At 52.4% G+C, this 26,940-nt stretch overlaps 1 protein-coding gene across 1 annotated transcript; it reads left to right on the forward strand.

Moving 5' to 3' along the window:
- Window positions 1-656: 656 nt before the first annotated feature.
- Window positions 657-26,327, forward strand: LOC116947959 (uncharacterized). The gene is made up of 16 exons (XM_032964306.2): window positions 657-792; window positions 2,716-2,798; window positions 6,141-6,345; window positions 7,284-7,415; window positions 8,460-8,504; window positions 10,472-10,867; window positions 12,055-12,143; window positions 12,951-13,122; window positions 13,633-13,785; window positions 18,489-18,590; window positions 21,366-21,448; window positions 22,189-22,399; window positions 23,539-23,667; window positions 24,263-24,351; window positions 24,495-24,675; window positions 25,109-26,327. Exons 1-16 carry the CDS (start codon window positions 763-765, stop codon window positions 25,241-25,243), a joined length of 2,235 nt encoding a protein of 744 aa, XP_032820197.2. The 5' UTR covers window positions 657-762; the 3' UTR covers window positions 25,244-26,327.
- Window positions 26,328-26,940: the final 613 nt, after the last annotated feature.

Genomic DNA, 26,940 nt, shown 5'->3' on the forward strand with positions numbered 1-26,940 from the left:
GTGAGGTGGGAGATGCAGGGCGGCAAGGGGGAGATTGAGCAGGGAGGCCTGGGAGTCAGGCAGAAAGAGAATGAACCATGGAACGGGCAGGGGATGAGATGCAGGGAGGTTGCGTGGTCATGACAAATTGGGGGTAGTTGCACGACGTCTCGCAGGAGGCGAGAAATAGGCAAAGATTGAGCAGGGAGGCGTGCAGGGAAGTTGGGAATTGGAGATGGGAATATTAAGCGGGGGCAGGGAGTGCGAGCGATGGAAAAAGAGACGCGTTGAATATCTGGCAAGGCGACATGCGGGGAGGCAGAAATACGCACGAGTGTTTTGGTCAGTGAGAGCCCTGCTAAGGCTGATATGGTGAGATAGGAAGGGATTTTGATAAAGATTAAAGAGGGTGAGATATAGGGATGTAGCGATTTATAGATGGAAAGCGAGATCTAAAGGTAGCCAAATATACAAGTACGGAGGTTGGGCAGGGAGGCAGGGAATCACGTGGAAAGAAAACGAACCAAAGATCAGGCAGGGTGAGACGCAGGGAGATTGAGAGATCCAGAGCCAGGCCAAGCAGGGTAGGGCCAAGGGAGGGAGGGCGGGGGGGGAGATAGTGGGAGACTTGGCACAGGGAGGGATGGAGAGATGTAGGGAGAGATGGAGGGAGGAGGAGGAGGGAGGGGGGAGGAGGAGAGGGGGAGGAGGAGGTTCGAGCCCAGGATATAGACGCTCAACTCGAGGCCGCTGCAGCAGAAAGAGGAACCTCGCGTTGGCACCATGGAGACCTGCACAGTCATGGAGAACCCGGTGAGACTCCGAACCCGGGCGCACGCACTCACCCGCCAGACAAACCCCACTCTTCATCACCAGCTACCACCACGCATCGCCATAGCACGGCGCAAGGAGGCGAGCGCTTTCGCCACCAATATTATTCATAATTCCGGCAAATCGCCTGATGAAGCTGGTTGTCATCACCAGAGAAACGTCGTACTCGAATGGTAAATGTAGTGGGTTTACTCTGCAACACACCGGTGTGCTGAAGTAGTCACTATTCGGCACGTTTTGTTTACGTGGCGGACCTTGCTAATTGGCTGTGTCGGGTGGTGGTGGGGTTAACGACACATTTATATTTACGCGATCTAACCCAATTTAACTCTTATTATGAGACAAGCGCTGTTCGCCATCAGCTACTAAGGGCCGCACGACAATGCAACTGCAGGGTTAGTGTGTCTAGGCATGACGGCCGACCGCCTTTGTATCCCCCAGTGCTGATGTTTAGACACTGCCGCCAGGCACCGTGCTCACTTACAATGCTGGGTGGACTTAGGAGAGATCGAGGTGGAGGACTGGGTCGGAAATCGAATCCACACACACGCATAGAGCTCCTCCGATTAGCACGGTTGGCTACGTACGGTGCGAAAGAAGTTCAACATTCATACACAGACGCTTGCTAGTACAAGACTTGTCGGCTTTAATAGGTGCTCGCAAACAGCGCTTTCCTCTGCGGTCTATGAAGTGCAAGACACACACGAAGATAAATGCATACTCACATTTCTATTCTATACAGTATTCAACTGCTGTTGCAATATCGATTGTACATTTTCATGCATACAGAACGTATTTTAAACACGAAATTAGATGTAAGATTTTGATTTAAAGCTTTCGTGACTGCAGGGATTCATATTCTTGGTTCTTTCTACGTGACTTTACCGAAAGAACCAAGAATATATGTAAGATGTTTATTATTTTGTAAGTTAGACCTCTTGGGTCAATTATATAATTCGTACAGAGCATCTGCGTATTAGCTATTAACAATAACTGTACGTGTGTATAATAATATTGACATGAAACATAAAAACAAATATAACGTATTTTCTGGATTGCGTGACGCTCTAATTCCCCTTGTATTTTAAAGCAAAAGTCGTGCGGCATCTTCCAATCCGGTAGCTGTGTGTGAGAGCGATGTCATTTGTGTAACTTTATTGACACTTGGCACGGGTAATTACGAACGACATCGTGTTTCAGCACAAATGTTAACACTGAAATAAGATTTCCACAATTTTTTGTTCATATATAAATCAGGTTTCACTTGAGAATGGCTCTCATCTGGCTAACATACATCAGTGACAATAGTGATTATGGGGGGGGGGGGGCTTAATGGTAGCTGGAGCTATCCATGGCCGAGTTCTAGAAAATATTTTCCGTCTCCCCTCCCGCCAACGCTGTCGGAGAGGGGAGGTGGCGACGTTCCGGATCGAGCCCAGATCGTGATGATTGCAAAACCTCAGACGTTGCTGAAGTGAATTCTAGCCACTTTCGGTCCTTAAGCTGTGATCGGTGAGGGAAATTCCATGTTCTTATGGCGGGATCAAGTATTTCCTTTACCTTATTCTCTGCCACCCCCCCCCCTCCTGTATTTTAAAGCAAAAGTTGAATGTGCGTCTTATAATCAAACCGCTTGTGTGATATCACATTTGTATCACTTTCATGACAACTTACACACGTTTGGGCTAAAGGGGATGCTTTCCGGTGCATCCTATAAATCCCGTGGATACGGTCATCGTGAAGCACAGCGAGGTGCGCCGATGCCGTTGTGGGAACGAGCCGAGGATCTGCCGCTCACCCCCACACTCCTCACCCATCATCTCGCCTCACCTATCCCACGCCGCCTCACCTGTCACCCCCCCCACCCCTTCTTCCACCTCCCCCCCCCCACCCCCCCGCCGCCAGATCCTGCCCGTGTCGCTCCCGATTCGTCTTTACCCGGGCTACGTGATCAGCGTGGAGGGCCGCGTCCCGGAGGACTCGGAACGGTTCGTATCGTTCGCGACTAATTCATCGATTAATCGATTGATCGGCTGTCGTCTTTGTATTGTTTGATCGCGATTGTCTTCGGTAAACGTCAACCGTCAGCTGTCGGCGGCGACCTTTCAGCGGAATCGTTCGTTTTGCCGCAACGGATCGATGAGTGGCCGTGCAATCTACGCTGTCATCCTCCCCTGCTCGCCTTGTCCAAAGCGGTGACGTCACGCGTCACAATCCCACACCCAACGCCCTCATCGGGAATGCGCACGGGGCATGATGCGGTGCAGAATCCCATTCGATATATATGTTCTGGAATCTCAGACTCGTGCACGATCCGATCTTGGACCGATCGCGTCTAATCCATCCTGTCCTGATTCTCAGACGCGCACGCCAATCCCATGCACTCTGGTGCGAAGGGATCCGATTCCGATCCGATATGATCCCATCTGGTTCTCAGACTCGTAAATACATGTATTCAATTTTATCTGATACAAATCCAATCACAGGTAATTGGATCTCATCGGATTCTTAGATATGTACACGCTCTGATTAATTCCAATGTGATATTATTTCATCCCTTCTAATTATCAGAAATGTACGCCATGCAATTTAATCAGATCATTAAGCTCCTGCAACAATTTTATCCGTCCATTGTGATCTAATCTCATCCAAATCATATCCCATTTCGATCCCCAGGCTCGTGCACGATCCGATACAAATCGGACCTGTTACAGATTCCATGAGATCGGGCCGGGTCCCATCTCAAACTTGCGATCGTGTCTTTTTTTCCTTTCAATGCAAGTCCAGGCCACTCCTCGTGTTCCACACAAACCGCGCAGGTGCGAATGAATTCACCCGCGCGTGACTTCTCGCACGGACCCATTAGCTTCGACTTGTTAATTAAAGACGCCGGGAGACAACTGGGCCAGGGTCAGCGACGCGGTCCTGGGTCACATGGCACCCCCGCGTGATTCGCGGGGCGTGGCGCGAGGCACGTTACGGCGAACCCCAAACCACCCGCGCCGATCCAGCGCTTCATTAGATGACAGGGTTGGTGGATCACGGAAAGAGTTGCGAAACTCCCCCCCCTTTGACTAGGCCTGGCTGGCCACGGGGGTGAACGAGGCGACATGGCAAGTAGTGGGATCGTGAACCCGTTCTCTGTAGGCGACCTCTTTGTGAGTGCCCTCTCCTCGTATGTAGAGTAATGCGTGGTGGGGTTTTCTCCGGGTACTTTGACTTAACTCCTAAAATGAAAAAAATAATAGTAATAATTGTGATAGATTGTTGTTATTATTTCAAATAATTGGCCAACATACCCAGGGTAACAAGACCCTCCTTAAAAGGAGTCTTGAGACTCAAGCGATGCTTTCCTGGATAAATGCCATTCTTAGGACTGCATTACTAATTATAATGTTACATGCGTGAGGCCTTCATCCAGCAGTGGATTGACCGTGGCTAACAATGGCGATGATGACATGCGCGTGCACTGTACATCTTCTGGTCTCCGTCAATTTAAATGCTGGCCGAGGACTTCTGCACGCCTTGCGAATCGAGGTGGTTATTTTGACCATACTTCACCATGCGGCTCAGTGCGGGGTTGGTGAAGGGTGGTGGTGGGGTGGGGGGTTACACTTGGGCATGGGAAGGAACACAGGAGTAGAGTACAATTATTCGTTTTGCCACACTAGCCACTTTTGCCAATAATGTACTGTAACAATACACAGTGCACGTTCGTAATTATTGATTAGCGTAGCGTTGTTGACGCAAGCACGGCGGTTTTACTCTGACCGCAGGATAAAGGATTCACGTTTATTGAGCATCTCACGTTCAGGCCACGTTCAGAACGTTTGGCAGCTTGCCATTCATCTGCAATAATACTCGACGAGCGGATGGAGCGGTGGCGCAGTGGTTAGCGTGCTGCGCTATGAACCCGGCGAAATTTGAGTTCGATTCCCAGCCGTGGCGAGTGATCTCTGTGAACCGGTCCTGTTCTGGGTTTCCTCATCCTACTCCTTCACCAACGCACTCTGCCCAGCGTGGTGAAGTATAGTCAATCAAACCCCTCTCCCCCGTGACCGACACAGTGTGGGGGCGGAGGCCTTCATCCAGCAGTGGATTGGCACACGACTGGACACAGTTTACTCCCCGCGTTGGCAGCGCTGCTCAAAGCGCAATTAACAACACACTGCACACATTTGTCAACGACACTGTGGTCTTAAAAGGCTAAATATACGCGGCATATAATATGCGACGCTTCAAGCAACGGCGCTTTTTAAACCGTGCCACATTTGATCGTTCCACGTCATTTGGTTCGAGTCGAGTGCTTATTCTGTTCCCACTCCGCCCTAGAACAAGGGGAGTGGGCAACCGAAATAGCGAGAAGAGACAATTTTTTTTGTTTCGAATTCGGTAAAAGAAGAAGAAAAAATCCAAACTCGATATTTCAAGATCCGTAATGCGTGCGAATACGGGACGGTGGGTCCTTGGTAAAGTAACGTCACGGAGCGGTCCTTAGAGAGAGCCTGCACGCGGCTCCCGAGTCGCAGGTTGACCGAGCCGTGCCATGGACTAAATCGTGGTGAAGTATAACAAGTATAGTCAAATAACCTTCACGACGCGCACGGCGTAGAGCAAAACTGCACACGAATTACGGCGATGGACGCGCCATCGCTCACCGCCACAAGTGGCAAAAAGATCATCGTCTGCGAGCACTGGTGACTAACAAGGGGCGAAATCGCTCTGACTGTCGCCTCTCTGTCTCACTGCTTGCATCGGTCACAGCAATTGCTCACGGCGTATTTAAAGGGCGAACTCGGGACCGCGATGCATTTCCTCGGGAACTCTTCATGGTCTGTTGCGCAATGCGAAAAAAGGCTGTTATTGTGTGTTATTGTGTACTTGCTGGGGGGGGGGGGGGGTGGAGGTAGGGGAAGGATGGTGACGGTTCGATCCCGTGTGTGTCCCCCCGTGTGTCCCACCCCGAACCCAGTGGCGGATTATCCTAGTAGCACAAGTAGCTACACATGTAGTAGTAGCTACGGGCCCCGCACTTTCAAGGGCCCCGCGCTAAATGCTTTTCAAGCGATCAATTCCGGTTCAGTGATTCTGCACTTGCTCTATTACTATAGTACTATACCGCCTTCAACTTATATGAACGACTGGGTGTTTAAGGTTAGCGATTTGTCGTATTATCTGACTGTATAGCAAACGAAAAAAATACAATTACTTTACTATGCAAGTAAAATAAAATTGTGTTTGAATATTTATGCGGGTTTTTTTAAATGTAGGGCCCATTTTTAACATATGCTACAGGCCACGCACGAGCTTAATCCCACACTGCCCCCCAGGTTCGCTGTGAACCTGTGCGCCGCTGAGGACGTGGCTCTGCACGTGAACCCCCGGTGGGGGCCCGACTCGGACTCCCAGTGCCTCCTGGTGCTGAATTCGCGCGCGGGCGGCGCGTGGGGACGCGAGGAGCGACTCGCGGCAGCCCCCTGGTGCCGCGAGACCGACTTCAAGTTGTCCATCGCCGTGGACGACGAGGGCTACAAGGTGAGCGGTGGAGCCGTGGGGGGTGATGTAGCGCTCCGAACGCAAGCCTGCGGGCATGGATACCGTGCAGGAGGAAAAACAATTTGTCCATGGATTTTGTGGGGAGGGGGGGGGGGCTTGCATGGTTACAGAGTGAGGGGGGTGTATATAGTGGTGATTGTAGCCTAGTGCAGTGTTCCTCACTAATTGTCAGAACGGGGTGGGTGGGTTGGGGGGGGCACTTTCGCCAATAAGACGTCATCAGTGTGAGGACCGCCACGCATCGGAAACCATTGCTGGGTTTGACAGCAGCACGATGACGATGATGGGTTGGTGTTCCCACGTGTTGTGTATTTTCGGGGGCTGCACGTCAGGGGCGGCACTAAAGGCCACCAGGGGCCGCCAGTGGCCCGCGTGCCTTGCAATGAAGACCACGGGCCTAGCGGTTTTCAAGCCATTCAGAGGGGAGGGGGTGGGGTGGGCGGTTGGGTGGACGCAGGCTGCGGCATGTATACCGTGCAGGTGAAGTTTCTCGAGATGATGTTGGGCACTAGGGCCAGTGGTCTTGATTGGCTTGGGGTAGGAGGGGGGGGCGCTTTAACACACTCGTACACTCAAACAAATATAAAGAATATAAAGAATCCCCATATAGCCTTAACATACTTTTGGGCCAAGTGCATTTAGCGAGCACCTATGAAGGCCGGCACGGCACACGAGGTGGTGGGCGGCCAGTACCACGCCCAAGTGCCGATGTTCACACACCGCACCAGGCACTCATTTGAGGCTGAGTCGACCTTAGGACCGATTCAGATAATCTACGGGCGCAGCGCGCTAACCCGCTACACTACCCCCTTCTCATACTCCCTCATACATTCCCTCTCACACACCGCACGTTCTCCCACTCGACACACACACACACGCTCTCTCCCTGTCACCCTCCCGACCTCTCCCACACGCAGGTCCTGCTGTGTGACTCGTCCCCCGTGCTGGAGTTCGCTCACCGCTGCGCGCTCCAGACCGTTGACCGCCTCGAGTTGAAACCCACGGCCCACGTGTCGCTCCTGCGAGTGCTCGCCCCCGCTTGTACGGACGTGAGTATAAACTATGGACATTTTTTTTTTTTACCAGCTAAGGGCCACTTGAGCTATCTACAGAACTCTTTTTTCAGAAGCGACCTGGGCCACAAATGATAGCTCGACCAAGTGGCAGAATGTACAGCAGCCAAATGCTCGAAATGCATGTTGATTCTAAATGTGGAGAGGGGAAAAAAAATCGGAGGACCTGGAAGAAAAATCCACGCAGCCACGGGGAGAACAAGCAAACTCCAAATATACAAGCATCAGCGTCGGGATTGAACCTACGACCTTTTGTATACTTGGCGAGGTAGTCAACATCTCGCCACCGTGGCACCCACCCACCGCACTACTCACTCATCCCTGCCTCTCGGTCTCTCGTTTCGTGGGGGTGCCGGTGTATTTGAAATCGTGGCGGATATCGGAATCCCACGGGACAGCCACTTGACAGTTTCGAAACGCGGCAACTTTTTCGCTTTCCTCTCGGAGGGAGAGAGAGAAATCACTCAAGAGGTGCGAGGAGGAACCACAGGTGGGCTGGGAGGCAACAGCCACGCCGGTGAAGCCGGTGTCCACAATTGGCCAAGCTCTGCGGTCCTGTGTATATGAAGGTGTTTTTGGCCAATTAATGAGTATTTATACGTGGGCCAAAACCGGAAAACCCGGAAAGAACCCGCGCGCGCGCGCGCGCGCGATGGGGCAAGACTCTAACCAATAAAGTGTACATACGAAACAGGTGAGGTCCTCAATTGCCGTACTGCCCTCCGTTGGCGAGCCGGGGTCTGGCACCTCGACGCCCTTGGGAAGGGAGATTCACAGTGCTGGATGACAGGCCACACGGTGTATGTAGCAACCGCCACCCGTGTGGGTTAACGCGCGTCATCCCCGCTTGTCTCCCTGTGTCCCCCGGTGTCTCTCCCTGTCTCCGTGTGTCTCCCGATATTTCCCATTGTCTCCCCGTGTCTCCCTGTGTCTCTTCATCTCTGTATCTTGCTCTATTTGTCTGTCTCTGTGTCTCTCTCCTCGTCTCCGTGCGTCTTCCCGTGTGTCTCACGATGCCAGGAGGAACTCCCTCCGCCAGTGACTCCGGACAGCGGCGATTTATCGGTAAGGGGATTGAACCGAGACTCTAAACATTTTATTACACTTTTCTTGGGTCTTTCGGTAAAGTCACGGAAATAGGTTCAGAAGAAAACAATAAAAAAAATAACAGAAAACTACGACGTTTCGGTCGTCTCCCTTTTCCTGAAGACGACCGCTTGCGTTGCGATCGAAACGTCGTAGTTTTCTGTTATTTTTGATTGTTTTCTTTGAACCTACCTACGTGACTTTACCGAAAGACCCAAGAATATGAATTCCTGCAGTCACGAAAGCTTTAAGTCAAGATTGTATTGCATTGACACAGTTTATCTTGCATTGAACTACATTGCTCTTCATAAACGCACACAAAGACAAAGACCCCCGTATAACCTTTAACAGACTATTGGGGCAAGGGCGCAAGTGATCTTTAGTGAGCACCTATGAAGGTCGGCACGACGCACGCTGGGGCGATGTGGCTAGCACCATGCCGGGCCGCCTTTGTCTCGTCAGTGGCGATGTTTTACACACCGCACCAGGTACTCATTTGAGGCTGAGTCGACCTAGAGGAGGCCCAGGATCGGTACAGATAATCGTCACTGGTGTTGGCCATGAGCGGGAATCGAACTCTGGTCGCCGGGTTTGTAGCGCAGCGCGCTAACCGCTACACTTGCTGCTCCTTCACCCACCCACCCATTCACCTACTCACTCACTCACCCACCCATTCTCCTACTCACTCACTCACCCACCCACCCACCCATTCATTTCCTCACTCACTCACCCACCCACCCATGCACCTACTCACTCACCCACCCACCCATCTATTCACCTCCTCACTCACTCACCCATTCACCTCCTCACTCACTCACCCACCCATTCACCTACTCACTCACTCACCCACCCATTCACCTCCTCACTGACTCACCCATCCATTCACCTACTCACTCACTCACCCACCCATTCACCTCCTCACTGACTCACCCACCCATTCACCTACTCACTCACTCACCCACCCATCCACCTACTCACTCACCCACCCACCCACTCACCGACTCACTCACTCACTCACCCACCCACCCATTCACCTACTCACTCACCCACCCATCCACCCACCCATTCACCCACCCACCCATCCACCTACTCACTCACCCACCCACCCACCCACTCACCCACCCACTCACTCACCCACCCACCCATTCACCCACCCACCCATTCACCCACCCACCCATTCACCCACCCACCCATTCACCCACCCACCCATTCACCTACTCACCCACCCACCCATTCACCTACTCACTCACCCACCCACCCATTCACCCACCCACCCATTCACCTACTCACCCACCCACCCATTCACCTACTCACCCACCCACCCATTCACCCACCCACCCATTCATCTACTCACCCACCCACCCATTCACCCACCCACCCATTCACCTACTCACCCACCCACCCATTCACCCACCCACCCATTCACCCACCCACCCATTCACCTACTCACCCACCCACCCATTCACCTACTCACCCACCCACCCATTCACCCACCCACCCATTCACCTACTCACCCACCCATTCACCCACCCACCCATTCACCTACTCACCCACCCACCCATTCACCTACTCACCCACCCACCCATTCACCCACCCACCCATTCACCTACTCACTCACCCACCCACCCATTCACCCACCCACCCATTCACCCACCCACCCATTCACCCACCCACCCACCCATTCACCTACTCACCCACCCACCCACTCACCACGCTGCAGGTACTTACACTGCTCTTCAGTGCCCCTCCACTTGCACTGCTCCACTGTAAAATTCCATCCATACATCATGATCATCATCGTCTCTTTTGCAATAAATAATAACGATAATAAACCTTGCTTAATTCAGGAAACATGCTCATCCGTATCCGTCACGACTTCGAACAGTGCCGTGTATTTGCCGGCCCCGTGCTCGACAAACTGTTGCATCTCTCCGTTTCGCCCGCAGCTGCAGGATGCCGTGTCGAACTTGACTGTGGCTGACACGCCCGAGGAAGGAGGACCCGAAGCCAAGGAGGAGGAGGGAGCCGATGCCAAGCAGGAGGAGGGAGCCGATGCCAAGCAGGAGGAGGAACCTGCGAAGGAGGAAGAGGCACCCGCGGTAGAGGAGAAGGGATCCGTGCCAGAGGAAGGTGGAGCTGGGGAGGAGGCAGAACAGGAGCCAGTGCCCGAGGAGGAGAAACCCGGACCGGAGGAAGCGGCAGAGGAACAGGGAGCTGGCGAGCAGGGGGGCGAGGGAAGCGGAGCCGCAGAGGGAGAGCTGGGCGAGGAGGCTGGAGGGGAGGTCGCTGCGGATGCGGAGGGAGGGAAGAGCGCGGATGCTGCCGCTGCTGCTGTCGAGTTGGTGGGTCACGTGGAGAGCTGTGGGCCACCGACTCGTTGCAGCTCCGTTTGTCGACGCAACTCGCTCGGCCTCGTGCCTTACATTAAACTGTTAACTATTTTTTTTTATTTCACCGTACCGGGTAAGGCACCGCTGAGCTGTATAGCTTTTTTTTGTTTACAGAAGCGACCTTTATATATGGGTTGTTTAGCGCGTCACTTGGGACTCAACAGGAGCCCGGTACACAGCACCGATCACAGAACAAGAAGAGGGTTGGGGGAGGAGGAGGCAGGGCAGGATTAAGATTCTGAAGGCTCCTGGGCTACAGGTGGCACTGTGAGGCCCCCCAGTAATATTTTCAAAAGGAAAACAAAGTTCAAGAAAAAGAAAACATTACTTTCACAAGGCTAACAACAAATAAAATTCAGCATTCACAAATGAAATCACTCGTTACTTAATCTCCGGAGGCCCCTTAAGGTGGCGGAGGCCCCTGGGCTGCAACCCCTAAAGCCCCCGCGCCTTGATCCGGCCCAGGGAGGAGGGCAAAAATTTCGCGAGCAAAATCCCGAGATCGACGCGGCTGGGCTTGGTGAAGAGGGCTGGCGGATTGGGCTTTAGCAGAGAAGTGAAAGTTCACAATGGGGGAGGGAACGGTAAGGGGGACTATAGCTGACGTCAAAGCGAGACGGGAAAAAGGAGCGGAGGGGGAGGGAACGAGGTGGGTGGGTGGGGGTTGGAGGGGAAAAAAACCACGTGGGCCGCGTTTAACAATCATCGGGCGCGTGCAGCGTGGAACGAGTTATTTTTTGGTATTTGAACGAGCGGAGTAAATTGGTGAACGCGGACAGACGTAGCGGGGTGGGTTGAGGGTGGGTTGGTGGGGGGTGGTGGGGGGTGGTGAGTTGGTGGGGGGTGGGGGGTGGTGGGGGGTGGGTTGGTGGGGGGTGGTGGGTGGTGAGTTGGTGGGGGGTGGTGGTTTGGTGGGGGGTGGTGAGTTGGTGGGGGGTGGTGAGTTGGTGGGGGGTGGTGAGTTGGTGGGGGGTGGTGAGTTGGTGGGGGGTGGTGAGTTGGTGGGGGGTGGTGAGTTGGTGGGGGGTGGTGAGTTGGTGGGGGGTGGTCGCGAACACCCGAGTTTGGGCAAAGGCTGCAGTCGACTCGTTCCGTGTCTGGGGGAGTCTGGTCACTCGTTCCCTTCCTCTCCCCCGCAGAGCGTCCCGCACGACGGCGTCATCGACGGAGGCCTCCACCCGGGATGGAGCCTCACCCTGGAAGGCGCCGTGCCGGCTGAAGCCAACAGGTGCACCGAAGGAGCCCCCGGCGTTCCCACGCATGACCCCCCTCCATTCCCCGCTCGTCTGTAGTGGCCTTTGACTTTTACCGGGGCTTGCAGGGCGGAGCACAGCTTGCGCCTCGCAGCAAGAATACCCTGGGTTCAATTCTTGACTCGGGCGCGCCTCTGCGTGGAGTTTTGACGTTCTACCGTTCTTCTGCAGATTGTGTGAGTGAGTGTATGTATGTATGTAAATATGTTGGACTTCTTTCGCACCGTACGTCGCCAACCATGCTAATCGGAGGTACGGGAGAAGGACGACAAACTAAACACAAAAAGTAGTTGTAAAGAAATAAGTTTTTAATCTAGATTTAAAAGTTGCACAGTTCCAATGGCTTCCAAATATCGGAAACAAGAGAATTGCAGACGGCTGCAGAAAGCGCATCTGAGAGTGCGCGATACAGCGACCGTCATTGTTCTGTGGTGTGTGTATGAGTGCTGTTGTGTGAGGATGCTTGAGTTTGTCTCTTCTCCCCCCTCTTCTGCTTTCCTCTCATAGCTGCAAGGTTTACGGTTTAAATGATATTGGCCAAAGCGTCCATCCCATTGCTGAAAATGTAACCTGCATAGAACTCGACACAGCAACATCGCCCCCTACTGCGAAAACATGGCAGGACCCTCCTGAAAAAAAAGTTGAGACTCAGTGAAGCTTTCCGTGTCTCCGTATCCCCATGTTCCCATGTCCCCGTGTCCCTATGTCTCTGTGTCCCAATGTCTATGTGTCCCCATGTCCCTGTGTCTCTGTGACTCCGTGTCCCGGTGTCTCTCCCCCAGGTTTGCCGTGAACCTCATTCGGGAAGGCGGACAGGACATCGCTCTGCACGTGAACCCGCGGTTCAGCGCCGACGGAGGGGGAGCCCTTGTGCGGAATGCCAAGATTGGGGGTGCGTGGGGGGCCGAGGAGCGAGGGGGGGTCAACCCCTTCACACGTGGGGAGACATTCACGGTGAGCACGATGCCGCAGTCTTATATCACTCCTCTCTCCGGTCTCTCTTGCTCTGTCTGGGGCGCCGCGGTGGCGAGATGTTGTCTCCCTCGCCTGGTATGCAGGAGGTCGTGGGTTCGGTCCCTGACCCTCTGACGCCTGCTGTATATTTGGAGTTTGCGGTGTCTCTCTCCTCGTGATCGCGTGGATTTTTTTCTGGGTTTTCCCCTACACATTTAGAATCATGCATTTAGAGTATTTGGCTGCTCTACATTTCCACGTGATGATAAGCCACTTCGTTGAGCTGTCATTTGTGGCCATGTCGCTTCTGAAAAAGAGCTACGTAGCTCAGCGGGCTTTATCTGGTGAAATAAAAAGTAGTTTATAATTTTTTAATAGTTTTAGTTTAGTCCGAATCTCTGTTTGTCTGTGTCTCTGTCTCTCTATCTTCCCATCATCTCTATCTATCCTGAATCTATGCCTGTGTGACCACCTGCCTGTCTATGTGCCGCTCTGTCTGTCTGTCTACAGCTGGAGGTGAGCTGCGGGGAGTCGAACCTTGCCTTGAAGGTTGGGGGCGAGCCCGTGTGCGACTTCGCGCACCGCGTGGGCGAGCTCGCCAGCGTCACGGCGTTCAGCGTGGAGGGGGATGTGACGCTCACAGCCGTGCGGCAGGGCGACCTCTAGGGCTCCCATCCCGCCCTGCACCTACAATCCCAAAACCTGAATTTCGACCCAAAACCCGAACCGCCAACTCCAACACAATCCAAATGCCTTTCAACGCAACTCCTTTAAACTCTTATCCAGAACCCCGCCACCACTACCCCCTCCCACTCTCTCTTTATTTGGACTTCCAACCAGGGCCTTAATTTCACGTGGGTGTGTCCCGGGTTGGCGACCGAGGAATAATTGATGCACCCAGCACACCACATCCAGTATACATCTTGTTACACCCGTGGGCATGATTGCAAACGAGATGCTGCATATGAAGGGATTATCCGGGTAAAATGTTTTAAGTGACAAGCAGCCGTGGCTGCGAACAACACGTGGCCTTCACTCGTCCCCCAGCGACCCGGAAAACGCCCCGTGAGAAATTAAGCCCTGCCTCCAATCATAGCGAGGGCATTCTGATAATTTCTTGATAAACAGACCCAAAGAGCCTTTTTCCTAAAACCTTGGATCGTCAACCCTAACTAGACCCTTCCTATCCCTTCCTGGGTCTTTAACCCTGATCAACAAATCATCACCGCGCAGCTTTTTGCCTCTGGCCCATAATTCCCGAATGCCCCCTGTGCCCTCCATGAAAGTCCAATGTGAATGTCGGATCCTATCACTGTTCAAGAAGACGATCATCCCTTTAGCGAAGTTTGAGTGCCCCCTGAACCTCCGGTCACTGCGAAACAACTGACTGGTGTTCCACCACCGTGGAGATGGAGCAACGAATTCATCTGTGCAAAATGGATCATTGCACCGTTAGCGTCGCAGGGGACGGTGACGGCTTGGGGGAGGCCTTCATCCAGCAGTAGAGTGAGCATGGCTGAAGATGATGATGAGTTAATGTGGTTGAGGGCCTCCCCAATTTCGTTCTGCATGCACATGTGGGGTTGTTGTGGTTGACCATACTTCACCATGCTGGTAATCGCGGGTTGGTAAAGGTGGGGCACATTGGCGTTGATGCATAGCGCAGGACAACAATTGGATTTGCTGAACTGCCCTCTGCCGCAAACCGCGTGGCCCCGTGGCAGCCTATAGCACCTGTTATGCACGGTGGTGGTCGCCCATTCAAGCGCCGGCACTATCCAGGCTCAGCCATGCTTCGGAGATCTGACGAGATCGGGCGAATTCCGGAGTGACTTGGTCATCAGCTGAGTGGGTGGATGTTGCTGCTGTGCTTGGCAACCACGGTGAGACGAATATGGAGACTTGATTTGTCGACGGTACCGCGAATGACAACAACAGATGCTCTGTATTCACCTGGGAATGCCTCGCCGAGTCTCGAGAGCCGTTGCCATGAGGGTCCTGCCGCATTGGGATCTTTGGCTAATTCCTTTAATGAAAGTTGGGCTTCGTGCGGAAGGAATCCAACCGGAGAAAACCCCATCACAAATACGAGGGCACAACACTCAAAATCTCCACGCAGATTCCGTTTCTGTGCTACCATCACCTGGCCTCCTCACAACCCAAGCTGACAACACTTGGTGTTCTCAGGCAGTCTCTCATCCCCGTACAAACTAGGCTGAGTTTTCCCTGCTTAGCTTCCAAACAAGTAACGAGATCTGGCGCATGCGCGGTTTACTTTGGGCGCATGAAGATTGTCCGTTCAGCCAGCGGAGATTTCATTATTGTTCTGTTTGTAAGACGCTCCGGAAAGTAAGACGCATCCCCGCCATCCTCGTGCCTGGTGTCAATAAACTCGCACAAATCTGGTCACACGCACGAAGACAAAGATCCCCTCGCATAGCCTTTGAAATACTTTTTGACGCAAGTGCTGTTAGCGAGCGCCCGTGAGGGCCGGCAACGAAGGGGTTCGTGCGTCTCTCAATCGGGAGAATGCGGCACACGCGATGGCTTTTCTCCGGGCATTCGTGTTTCCTCCAAAGTTGAACAAAGAAATGAGTCTCTTCAACGATGTGGTTCCTGCGAACGTCCTACAGAGCAGCTGTTACAAAGTGACGGTACGCGCACGTGTTCTCGTGTAAAGGGATGACGTCTCGAATTGTCACATTGAATGGCAATGAGCTGAGATCGCCTTTGGTAATGAGAGAATGGCAGCTTGATTGCTTTAATAAACTCATTACAGTGATCCCCCTCCAAGTGTCCGTGATAATGGATGCTGACACAGCAGCATTGGTGAGCTCGTTCAACGTCACACACACCCACACTGATCACTTAGCACCCAGTGTCACGGGCAAGGGGTGTCGAATGGACAAATATGCATCACCGATTAAGGTACGGATCGTGTGTGTGTGTGTACCTGGTGAGGTGGTCTAAACATCGCCACTAGGGAGACAAAGGCGGCCGGGCGTGGTGCTGGCCACCCACCCCCTCGTGTGCCGTTTCCGGCTGTCATAAGCGCTCGCTAACAGCACTTGCCCCAACAGTCTGTTAAGGCTACACGGGGGATCTGTGTCTTTGTATTTGTCACACGTGTCTGTCTGTCTACAGCTGGAGGTGAGCTGCGGGGAGTCGAACAGAGCGCGTGAGTGTCTGTTGAGAGGAGCGGTGGCGCAGAGGTTAGCGCACTGCGTTCCGAAACCATCGACTCGAATTCGATTCCCATTCACGGCCGATACCGGTGACGATTATCTGAACCGACCCTGTGCCTTCCCCTAGGTTGACTCAGCCTCAAATTAGTAACTGATGCGATGTGCAAACATCGCCAGTGGGGAGACAAAGGCGGCTGGGCGTGGTTCCGGCCACCCACCCCCCTCGTGTTCCGTCCCGGCCTTTGTAGACGCTAAGAGCACTTTCCCCAACAGTCTGTTTAGGCTATACGAGTGGGGGGGGGGGGTGGTATCTTTTGTCCGTGCATGGTAGTGCATTTAGCGAATATTTGAACTGATGCGCTGAGTGAATAACGAGTTTCCGTGGCCGCTGCTTGCTGTTGGCCTGAGCAGAAAAAAAAGATCATCCACGTGGCTTCTCTCACTGCCCCCACCTTATCCCCCCAAAACACGCCGTGACTGCCTTCCGAGTCCGCTGGCATCGCCACCATCGGCGCCTCGTGCCATCGTTACCGCGCGCCCACTCAGCCGCGCTCTAAACACGAAGCCAACACAGACACTCATTGAACTCGCGTCTCCAGGAGATGCCACATCGAGTCCCAAGACTCGTCGATATTATGCACTACAGGACTAGGGAAAGTATAAATATCGGGCAGGTCACCGGCATTGGTTCAAGCAAGCGTGGCTGCTGATGAGCCACTGAATGTCGAAATATGTCCCAAAGTTGGCTCGCATTGCTGCTGCTCAGATGCACTCCCAGAAGGCCGTGCAGTCGATGGGAGGTGTTAACAATTTGTTTTCTCTTTCATCACGTTTATTGTTTTAATGCGGAAGACAGATACGGGGTAAAAGTTAAGATTTTGTATTAATAACATTCTCCAGAACGACGCTGAATATTGAGTTCGTGTTTATTATACGGTACTGTATTCATTTCACGAGTGGATTTTCCACGCCAATTATTAATTACAACCACCAACTGAAGAAGTCGCCTTACAACTGGAAATGGTGCGACATAAATATCCCATGCAGACTTCGCTTAGCGCGACCCCGTAGTACGCTGATTCGATGAACGCTCACATATCCAGGAACGTATTTTGGAGCGTTAAGCGAGGCCTGCCTGTAAGTGGATACTGCCGCTTCCTCCAGCAGAGAGACATTTCCCAACACTCTCTCCGTGGGCCATGGGCTCAGAGAGAAAACAACCATGATTTTACTTGAAAGATGACAACACGTGGATTGTACCAACATCTGTAAATCGCCAACGAAGGGTGAACGATGCCATAACGCTCATCTCACGTGATCCACCTTTAATTAAATCCACGTGCTACTAAACTGGCATCGCGAAAATAGTCGCCACTTCTATTGGTAACTGAAGTTCTGAGCCTCCGACCCCAGGCCTCGCCCGCCCACCGCAGAGAGAGTTGATCCAAGGAGAGCGATGGAGAGCTGTCCCACTCTCCTCTTGAGACCCTGAAAATGAGGCGCTATAACTTGTTTACGCTTACCAGAGAAAATACGTTGAATGAATATTGTACATTTTAAATGCACCCCCCCCCCACACTCTTGGGGAGTTTTTGTTAGCTCCCCCTCTGTTGACACCCCGACTCTCCCATGCTTACGAAATCTACACACCGTCCAACGACTAATCAACCTCGTTACACGCTGCACGGGCCTGGTGATTGCGAAACAATAGGGTCCACGTGGCCTTAGGGAGCACTGATTTTAAGAGCGCGCACGCTTGCATTCCGTGGCGGCATACACACGAACACAAAGACAGAGATCCCCCGTATAGCCTTAGCAGACTGTAGGGGCAAGTGCTGTTAGCGAGCACCTATGAAGGCCGGGACTGTGGCACACGAGGGGCTGGGTGGCCAGCACCACGCCCGACCGCCTTTGTCTCCCCAGTGGCAATGTTTTACACATCGCACCAGGTACACATTTGAGGCTGAGTCGACCTAGGGGAGGCCCAGGATCGGTTCAGATAATCGTCACCGGTGTTAGCCGTTTCGTAGAGCAGCGCGCTAACCGTTGCATCACCGCTCCTCGTGAACACGACATACAAAGATAGAGACAATTTGAGAGGTGGTGGGAGTTGAGGGATGGGAGGGGGGAGGGAGCGGGGTATAAAAGCAGGGAATCTGGTTCAACAGGAGGAAAAGTTGACCACCCCCACCACAACCACCAGCAACCAAGAGCAGCCAACCACGTGTTCAGGAGGAACATTGTTGGATCATGATGGAGGCACTCAGAAGCGTGGTGAACCCGGTGAGATCACCTTCCCCGGTGTCTATTTGTGCACATACACACATACAAACAAGACAAAGACCCCCCGTATAGCCTTGACAGAATTTTGGGGCAAGTGTTATTTGCAAACACAAGACGACCATGCACACATCTCATTACACACCACGTGGACTTGCACACCATGGCGTGCATTTGTTCTAAGTAAGCATTTGTTAAAGCCGTAATGGCACACGATGGTGGTGAACGCCACGCCCAGCAGCCTTTGTCTCTCCAAAAACGGATATGTGTCCACCGCATAGAATGCTCGCTTAAGGCTGAGCCAACTTTCAGGGAAACCCAGGTATATTTCTAGATAACGTGCCACTAAAATTAGCCGTGCTCAGGAATAGAACTTTGATAACCGCAGTTTGTGTATGTGCGTGATTATTTGCACAACTACAAAGATAAAGAATGCCGTTCAATCTTGATTTGAAGCGTTCGTGACTGCAGGTATCCATACTCTGGTTCTTTCGGTAAAGTCACGTGGGTAATAAATAAATCACGACGTTTCGGGTGCAACACAAGCGTCCATCATCAGGTGGGCGTCCATCATCAGGTGGGAAAGCCCACCTGATAATGGACGCTTGTGTTGCGCCCGAAACGTCGTGATTTATTTGATTTTCTACCTACGCGACTTTACCGAAATAGCCCAAGAGTATGGCTTCCTGTAGTCACGAAAGCTTGAAATGAAAAAGAAGCTGGTTGGGTATTCCCGCGAGATCATAATGATGTATTCTGTTTGCCAGGTAAGAGCTGGCGAGGCCAAGGGGAGTGATGAGTTCTCATTTGCAAGTGCGCCTTGGGTGATCAGCCTGCTGCCACTAGGCGGCGATGGTTGCTCGTTAGGTCTAATCTCAATTGAGTACGGGTATCCCTCGATTTACGAACGTTCGCTTTACGAATTTCCGCCGTTAAAAAACAACCTATATTTCACGACGCCATGAAATCATCAAACAAGAAGGTATCCCGGGAGGCTGCATCACGGCATCCCTCTACAGTGCTGAAGTAACACAACCCCCCACACCTCCTTCCAGTCATTCCAACATTCGGATATTTTGGTGAGTTTCCCCCGAAAAGGTTATTTATTGTTATTCAATCCTTTTATTCTTTGGGTCTTTCGGTAAAGTGACGTAGATGGGTTTGAACGAAATTAACAAAATAACTAAACTACGACGTTTCGATCGCAATACAAAGCGGTCGTCATTATTTTTTTGTTCTTTTCTTTGAACCTATCTATGTGACTTTACCGACAGACCCCAAAGAATATTAATTCCTGCAGTCACGAAAGCTTTGTCACGATGTTCGCATTGTGAAATGTGATTTATAGGTGTGAGTGTGTGTGTTCTATTTAGGTTAGGAGTAGAGATGGAATGACTGTCTGAAACCCATCCCTAATTTTCGGTCTTAAGGGGGTAACGCCGTTCTGATTTGCGAAATTTCGTTTATCGAGTGTCTTTTGAAGAACGCATCCCTTTCATAAATCGAGGAATGCCATCACTGTAATTTGCAAATTTGGCAAATTCCGACCCAGACGCCGGCGGCGCATAATGTCCAACTCTTGAGAGTGACGCCGGGAGATGTTGAACGTCCACTTTGAAGCAGACGGTGCTTGGTGTAATAACGGTCGATAAACCCCCATTATTAGCATTATTCGGGGCGGCCGCTGTATTCGAACCGTGAACTTCTTCAACACGAGTGAGAACGGTGCTGTCTGTTAGGCCGCGTCACGGAAATCGCTGCCGAACGAACCCTCAAAATATACCGGAGGAATCCGATGAGCTATAAAGCTCTTTTTCACAGATGTCCAGTTGGAGGCGGGTCGGAAAGTTACAACAAACAATACAAAAACATGATAGAAGTGCAAAGTATAGGAGAGGTAAGCAAATCACTAAACAATTTAAATTAAAATTAAACTTTCTATTTTACCAGGTAAAGCCCACTAGCTTCTTTTTCCAAAGTGATCCAGCCACATGATTGCTGAACGAAGTGGCTTAGGGGCCGTCCATAAATGACGTCACGCACCTAGGGGGGAGGGGGGGGTTTGAGAAATGTGACGTCACATTAAAATGCGCAACTTAATTAAATAGACTTTGTAATAAATGTTTTTTCCTACAACATGAGAGTACAGCGCCACATTAAATACGCACTACAATGCCAATAGTTTAAAGCCATTTGAAGTATTTTTTATATATATTTTTGGGGGGGGCAGAGCTTTGTGACGTCATACTTGAGGGGGGTCTGACTTTGTGACGCCGTGTGACGAAGGGGGGGGGGGTCGAAAATCGCGTGACGTCGTTTATGGACGGCCCCTTATGTGAAAATATATAAAAAGCCAAATAATCTAAACGCATGCTTCTAAATGTGGAGGGGGGGGGGGGGGGGAAACAGAAGACCTGGAGAGAAAAAAATGCACGCGATCACGGGGAGGCACGTGCAAACTCGAAATGTACAGGTGTCAGTGTTGGGATCGATCCCCCCCCCCGACCTCCTGCACAGCAGGCGAGGAAGACAACATCACGCCATCGTGGCCGACCATTGCCGTGTTCGACATTCCTCCGCCATCCACCCGCCACGCTCACCCCGATCTCGCTCCGCGTCCCACACTGTGACTCACCTGTGACTCACCTGTGACGCACCTGTGACTCACCTGTGACTCACCTGTGACGCACCTGTGACTCACCTGTGACTCACCTGTGACGCACCTGTGACGCACCTGTGACTCACCTATCGTCTCGCCCGTGCCCACCCCCCACGTAGACCCTGCCCTACTCTCTACCGGTTCGTCTGCACCCCGGCCACGTGGTCTACATCGAGGGCCGCGTGCCTAAAGACTCGGAAGGGTTCGTCTCATCGCAAATGAAATGATGATCACAATCGAGTGTTCACTACAACTACGAAGGCTACGATATTAGGTGTTAGGCGAGTACTAGTTGCCTGGGTAGTTGGGTGTTAGGCTGGTATGTGTATTTTGAACTTCTTTTACACCGTACAGAGCCAGCCGTGCTAATCGGAGGTGCAGAGTTTCTAGTGGCTGGGTAGTTTGGGTTTGAGCTCGTGATTGTGGCTGGGTAGTTAGCGGTTGGGTTAGTACTAGTGGCTGGCTAGTTTGTGGTGTGGGTTGAGTTTTGGGGGACCACGTGTGTTCTGTTCGCCAGGCTGCCTGCTCCATCCGTCAGTCTTGGTGCTTGCTCTCTGCGCGGGTGGCTCGTCCAATAAAAAACATCTCAAAGTGGAATTTGCACGCGGGTTTTACATCGATTCCGTGATTCCCCTTCCGACAGAAAAGTACACACACCCCGCTCGGGGCAGCGAGCTCAATCTCCCCCTTCCTCTAAACTAAGGAGCACAGCTTTTGGGACATGTCCGCGGAGTTTCTGTACCCCACCCCCTGCCCCCCCCCCCCCCTTCTATATTGCGATTTGTGCTCTGTATCGGGTTCCTGCTGAAATATAATGCGTTGATTGGTGATGTTAACTCTGTCGATGGGATTTTTTTTCGTCCCCCACTATAAAAGTGTTGTCGCATGCTCCAAATGTCCACATTCACCCCGGCGCTTCCCTTCGCGCCGCTTCCTCTCCAGATTCACGGTGAACCTCTGCGGCAGGAACGCCGTCGCGCTGAAAGCGGACCTGCGCTTCGACGCCAAGCCACTCGCCGGCTCCCGGTGCCTCCTCACCCTCAACGCAAAAATAAACGCCACCTGGGGCCAGGAGGAGCAGCGCACAGGGCTGCCCCTGTTCCGCGAGGTCGACTTTCAACTGTCCATTTCCATAAAGGAGGAGGGGTACCAGGTGAGTGAATCGTTATTTTTGTAGAGGTATTTTATTTAGCAGAGTAGAGCATGCCTGATGTGGTGTGTGTTGAACTTCTTTTGCACTGTACGTAGCCAACCATGCTGATTGGAGGTGTGGGGGAAGGATAACAAACTATACACAAAAAAAACTGTTCGAAAGAAATTAGTTTTCAATTTAATTTAAAAGTGCATGGTTCCAGTGGCTTATTCAAATTGGAAGGAAGAGCGTTCCAGACGGCCACAAGCGCATCTGAAAGTGCGCGATGCAGTGGACCGTCTTTGTTAGATGGCTAGCCAAAATCCGCTGCGAGGCTGACCAGAGTTCACGTGATGGTTTATGAGCCTTGACAAGATCAGCAAGGGATGATGATAATGATTGTGGACTAAAGATTCAATATTAATCCGTGAAATTGATGCGTTCTACGCACAAGCTGCCGTGTATAATCGGGGCTTAAATTGACACCCGAATGATTTCCCGGGTCACCGATGAGCTGCAGGAGGTGGGAATGCCGCCACCTACTGAGTTTTTGTTTGAAGTTGAGCCCTGCTGGGCCATGATTGGGACATGGCACCACCCCAGAGCAACCGTACAGTGCACGGACTTAAATATTTCTTGAACTATCGTTTTAACAACAATGAAATATATTTGATTACGTACAATATGTATGCAATTAAGAAGAATTGAAATTATATGTTTTTATTGCTCAAATCTATTATAAAGCATTCCCATAATATCTTGATTCGATTGTTGCTGGTGACCAGGACATTTTACATGCCGCAGCCTCGGCTCTGGCCGCGTGTGCGGGGAGCGGTGGCGCTGTGGTTAAGCGAACTCTGCGATCCGCATAAGTTCCATTCCCGCTCACGGCCAACACCAGGTGACGATTATCTGAACTGGGCCTGGGTCTTCCGTAGGTAGACTCGGCCTTAAATGATGACCTGTTGCAGACTTGGCGGAGACCCAAGGTGGCCGGGCGTGGTGCTGGCCACCCACCCCCTCGTGTGCCGGGTCGGCCTTCGTAGGTGTTACTCACTAACAGCAGTCCTTTTAAGGCTGTGGACGGTGTTTGGGGATGGAATCTGTGTCGTCCTTGCCTTTGCGTTATTGCGTGTGCGACGCACGCCGCCGGCGCGCAGGTGATGTGCAACGACAGCTCGGTAGTGCACTTTGCCCACCGCTTCGAGCTGCACTGGGTGGACCGCCTCGTGTTGAACCCCACCGCCTACATCTTCAAGCTGAGAATCCTCGCGCCCCTCGGCACCAACGTACGTGGCGGCACCGTGGCGTCCACTCGTAGATGCCTCCACCCACAATTGGCAGCGGCGCACAAACCGCTTGTGACTTTAGAAGGAAGTGTGTATTTAATAGGCGGCACCTTGGTCATTAGCCCTTCGTCGTGGCCCCCAATCTTCACATGCTGTGAAGAATTTCCCATTGCCCAAATTGTCGCCTATTACTATACACTTTTTCTTCTCGGGCCAAAGTGTTGTTGACGAATGCGAGTTTCTGTTATGCGGCTGTGTACATCACTTAGAGGGGACCCTGCAGCTGGTCCGTGGGCTGTGCCGGCTTGCGGCTTTATTTTGCACGTCTGAACAACCACATAAGGTCCCGCCGCTTTGGAAAAGTGTGCAACTTAGCCGTGCTAATCGGGTACGAGAGGGCAATCCATTGATAGGTAGCCAGTGTTAAACGAAGCTACTTTGTGTCCTACCCCCTCGGCTACAGCTGATGTGCACCTCCTAACTCGACTACCCCCCCCCCCCCCAAACATGTCTTGAGTGTCTTAATTTAGCCCTCCCCATCCTGCTTGTAAAATGATGGCTGCCTGCCCATCCCCCACCCCCCTGTTTCACAAAGACCATCAAGTATGGATCCGATATCGTCGGAGGTCTTTTCCCGGGGAAAACCATCGTTATCGACGGCTGCGTGCCCCCGAAGGCGAAAAGGTAGATTTTTAACCAGGCGCCCTGCGGCACGTTGCAGCCCATGCAGACGGAGAGCCCCCACCTCTCCCCCCACCCCCCATCCCACCTTCCGATTTGAGAGTCGCTCGCCCGTCGCCAGCTCTCTCAGCGACTTCTCTCGCCAGGTTCGCGCTCAACCTGCTGCAGTGCAGAACCGGGAACGTCGCGCTGCAGGTGAACCCGCGCTTTGACGACGAGGATGACGGCGAGGTGGTGGTGAGAAACGCGCGCATCAACGGCAGGTGGGGTGAAGAGGAGCGCTTCTGTCGGGTGCCCTTCCCGTTCGCTCAAGGGCAGGCCTTCTTGGTGAGTTGTGCGGCTGTCGAGAGCGCAGGCGGTGTAACTGCACCGGGGGCCCCACAAGCCAAAGTCGGGGGCCCGGGCGTCGGGGTATGAAATTTTGGCAAAGTTTGGAGAGTTGCACAGGGAACGCCCCCAACCCCCCCCCCCCCCTGCCCAATTTACTTAAACTGCACTGTTGTCGCGAGATTAAGAATCCATTTGTAAATTCCGAACAGTCATTCTGACAACAAAAAGGTGAATATTTTTTTCCAGGACTTGTCGCCAGAAAAAAAAAAATCTGCCTACAAAGTCGCCTTCACTCTTTTTTTTTTTAATTGCGCGCTGTTCCCAACCGTATCGCTGCGATTGCTTTTAATTGACACGTCGATGCCTGTGACTTGCCGCGACCTGCGCTGCGTGCTCCAATGCGTGCCGTGCGCTCTCTCTCTGCCTGCAGCTGGAGGTGATCTGCGAGGAGGCCCACTTTGTGGTCAAGGTCAACCACGCCGTGGTGTTCACGTTCACTCATCGCATTAAAGCCCTGGCGAGCATCACATGCTTCTTCGTCTACGGGGACGTATCTGTCCACTAGGGCTCGTGGCGGCAATCCACCCTGGCCTCCCATCCCACCCCGAACCTCCAACCCCACCCTGACCACCCATCCCTCCCCTCGCATCAAACTCCACCCTGGCCTCCCATCAGTCCCCGAACCTCCAACTCCCCTCTGGTCTCTTCATTCCAGTGCAGATTCCGTTCTATGCCACAGGCTCGTGCGAAGTTGGATTTCCGACCTCGTGCTATGAATAGAGCTCTTGGCGTGTATGAATATTTTTTTTTGTGGATGGTATTCGGCGATAAGCCGATTGATTTGAAGATCGCACTCGATTTTCTTTCTCTCGACTTCGTCTCGTCTGCTATGGCTACCACGATGGGCATTGCTGGAACCTCGTGTAGAAATCTTATTTTCTACTGCTACTGTCAACAACAAAGTCGTTCTTGTACGTATCCTACATTTTTCACGATTATTGTTGTTACTGTTAGGCATGACACAAGCATCTCATCGGCAGTTTGTGTCATCTCTGCTGCCACTGGTCATTACTGCATCCACCGCTGCTCGGGTTTCCTGTCCCCCCCCTCCCACCGCTACTGCCCATCGGTCATTCATAATTCCATGTATTGATGTGAACCCGTCCTCCTCGTGTCTCCACTTCAATCAGGAGTCACTGGTGCAGTCTCCCACTCGTTTCTCTGATACCACTGCTGCAACGGTCGCTGCTTATCCAGAGCAAACTTCCACCTCACCCGTTTTTATAGAAATCCTGCCCTGACAGTTGTGCCTCTCGGCAGCCACTTTCGCAGCTGGACAAACCCCGTTGAGCCCTGGCGTCTCTACCCCCTTGCACAGCTTGGCACTTGTAACTCCATTTTGCCCAATTGAGTTTTCCCCGCAATCCCTCGTACAACAAACGTGAAAGTTAATCTCATCCGGCCAACTAATCGCCAAGGACCTTGTGACCTCCGCGCAAATGAAATGCAAGGCAAAATTGTGGAGGGGGGGGGGGGGAGGGGTTTGGGGGAAATGAAAGTGAGCAGAGGTTGGGATTTGCCTCCCTAAAATGTGGCTCGAGTTGTGTGTCTAGCCTGGCGCGCGATCGCAAATAAAACAATATCAATAAGATGTGGAGAGACTGGTGGCGGGAGGGGGGGGGGGTAAAAAACACGGGACGGTAAAGGAATGAATGAGACGAGTCGTGAACCAAATGGTGACCGCCATCCATCGCTGAAAACATCGATTCGCTGTGGAAGTGAATCCTTGAAGCCGGGAAGCTTCTTTTAGTTCGATTTTTGGCCGTCGATACTTCTCGCATGCCGCTTCCTCTGCCGGCGATATTCGATAAGAAGTTGAGTAACCCCTGGTTACCCGCCAAGAGTTATTAGGATTCGGCTCCAAACAGAACTTATCTCGATGGGCCCAGCCGTTGGGCAGGGCTGACCGATGTCCAGCCACGCACCCACAGCTTCACCATTTCCCCGCCATAGGAAACCAAAGTAGCTCAGACGATGTCTGAAAATGAGGCTGGGCAGAGAGGAGGCGGGAAATGTATGGTTATAGCCAGAGAACGTTCCAGTGGGTTGACGAGATCGTTCCTCGCGTCCCGCCTCCAAACCGGTCGAGCTTTTGTGAGAATCTGGAATGTCCCCCTCCCCCGATCTAAAAATGTTCTGACCGCACGATCGAGTCTTGATGCCCCCCCCCCCCCCCCAAAGGGCGCGGCTGGCACGGTGGCC

The sequence above is a fragment of the Petromyzon marinus genome, chromosome 31, assembly GCF_048934315.1.
Source record: "Petromyzon marinus isolate PM22_M1 ecotype Great Lakes invasive population chromosome 31, UKy_Petmar_22M1.pri1.0, whole genome shotgun sequence".
Taxonomy (NCBI): domain Eukaryota; kingdom Metazoa; phylum Chordata; class Hyperoartia; order Petromyzontiformes; family Petromyzontidae; genus Petromyzon; species Petromyzon marinus.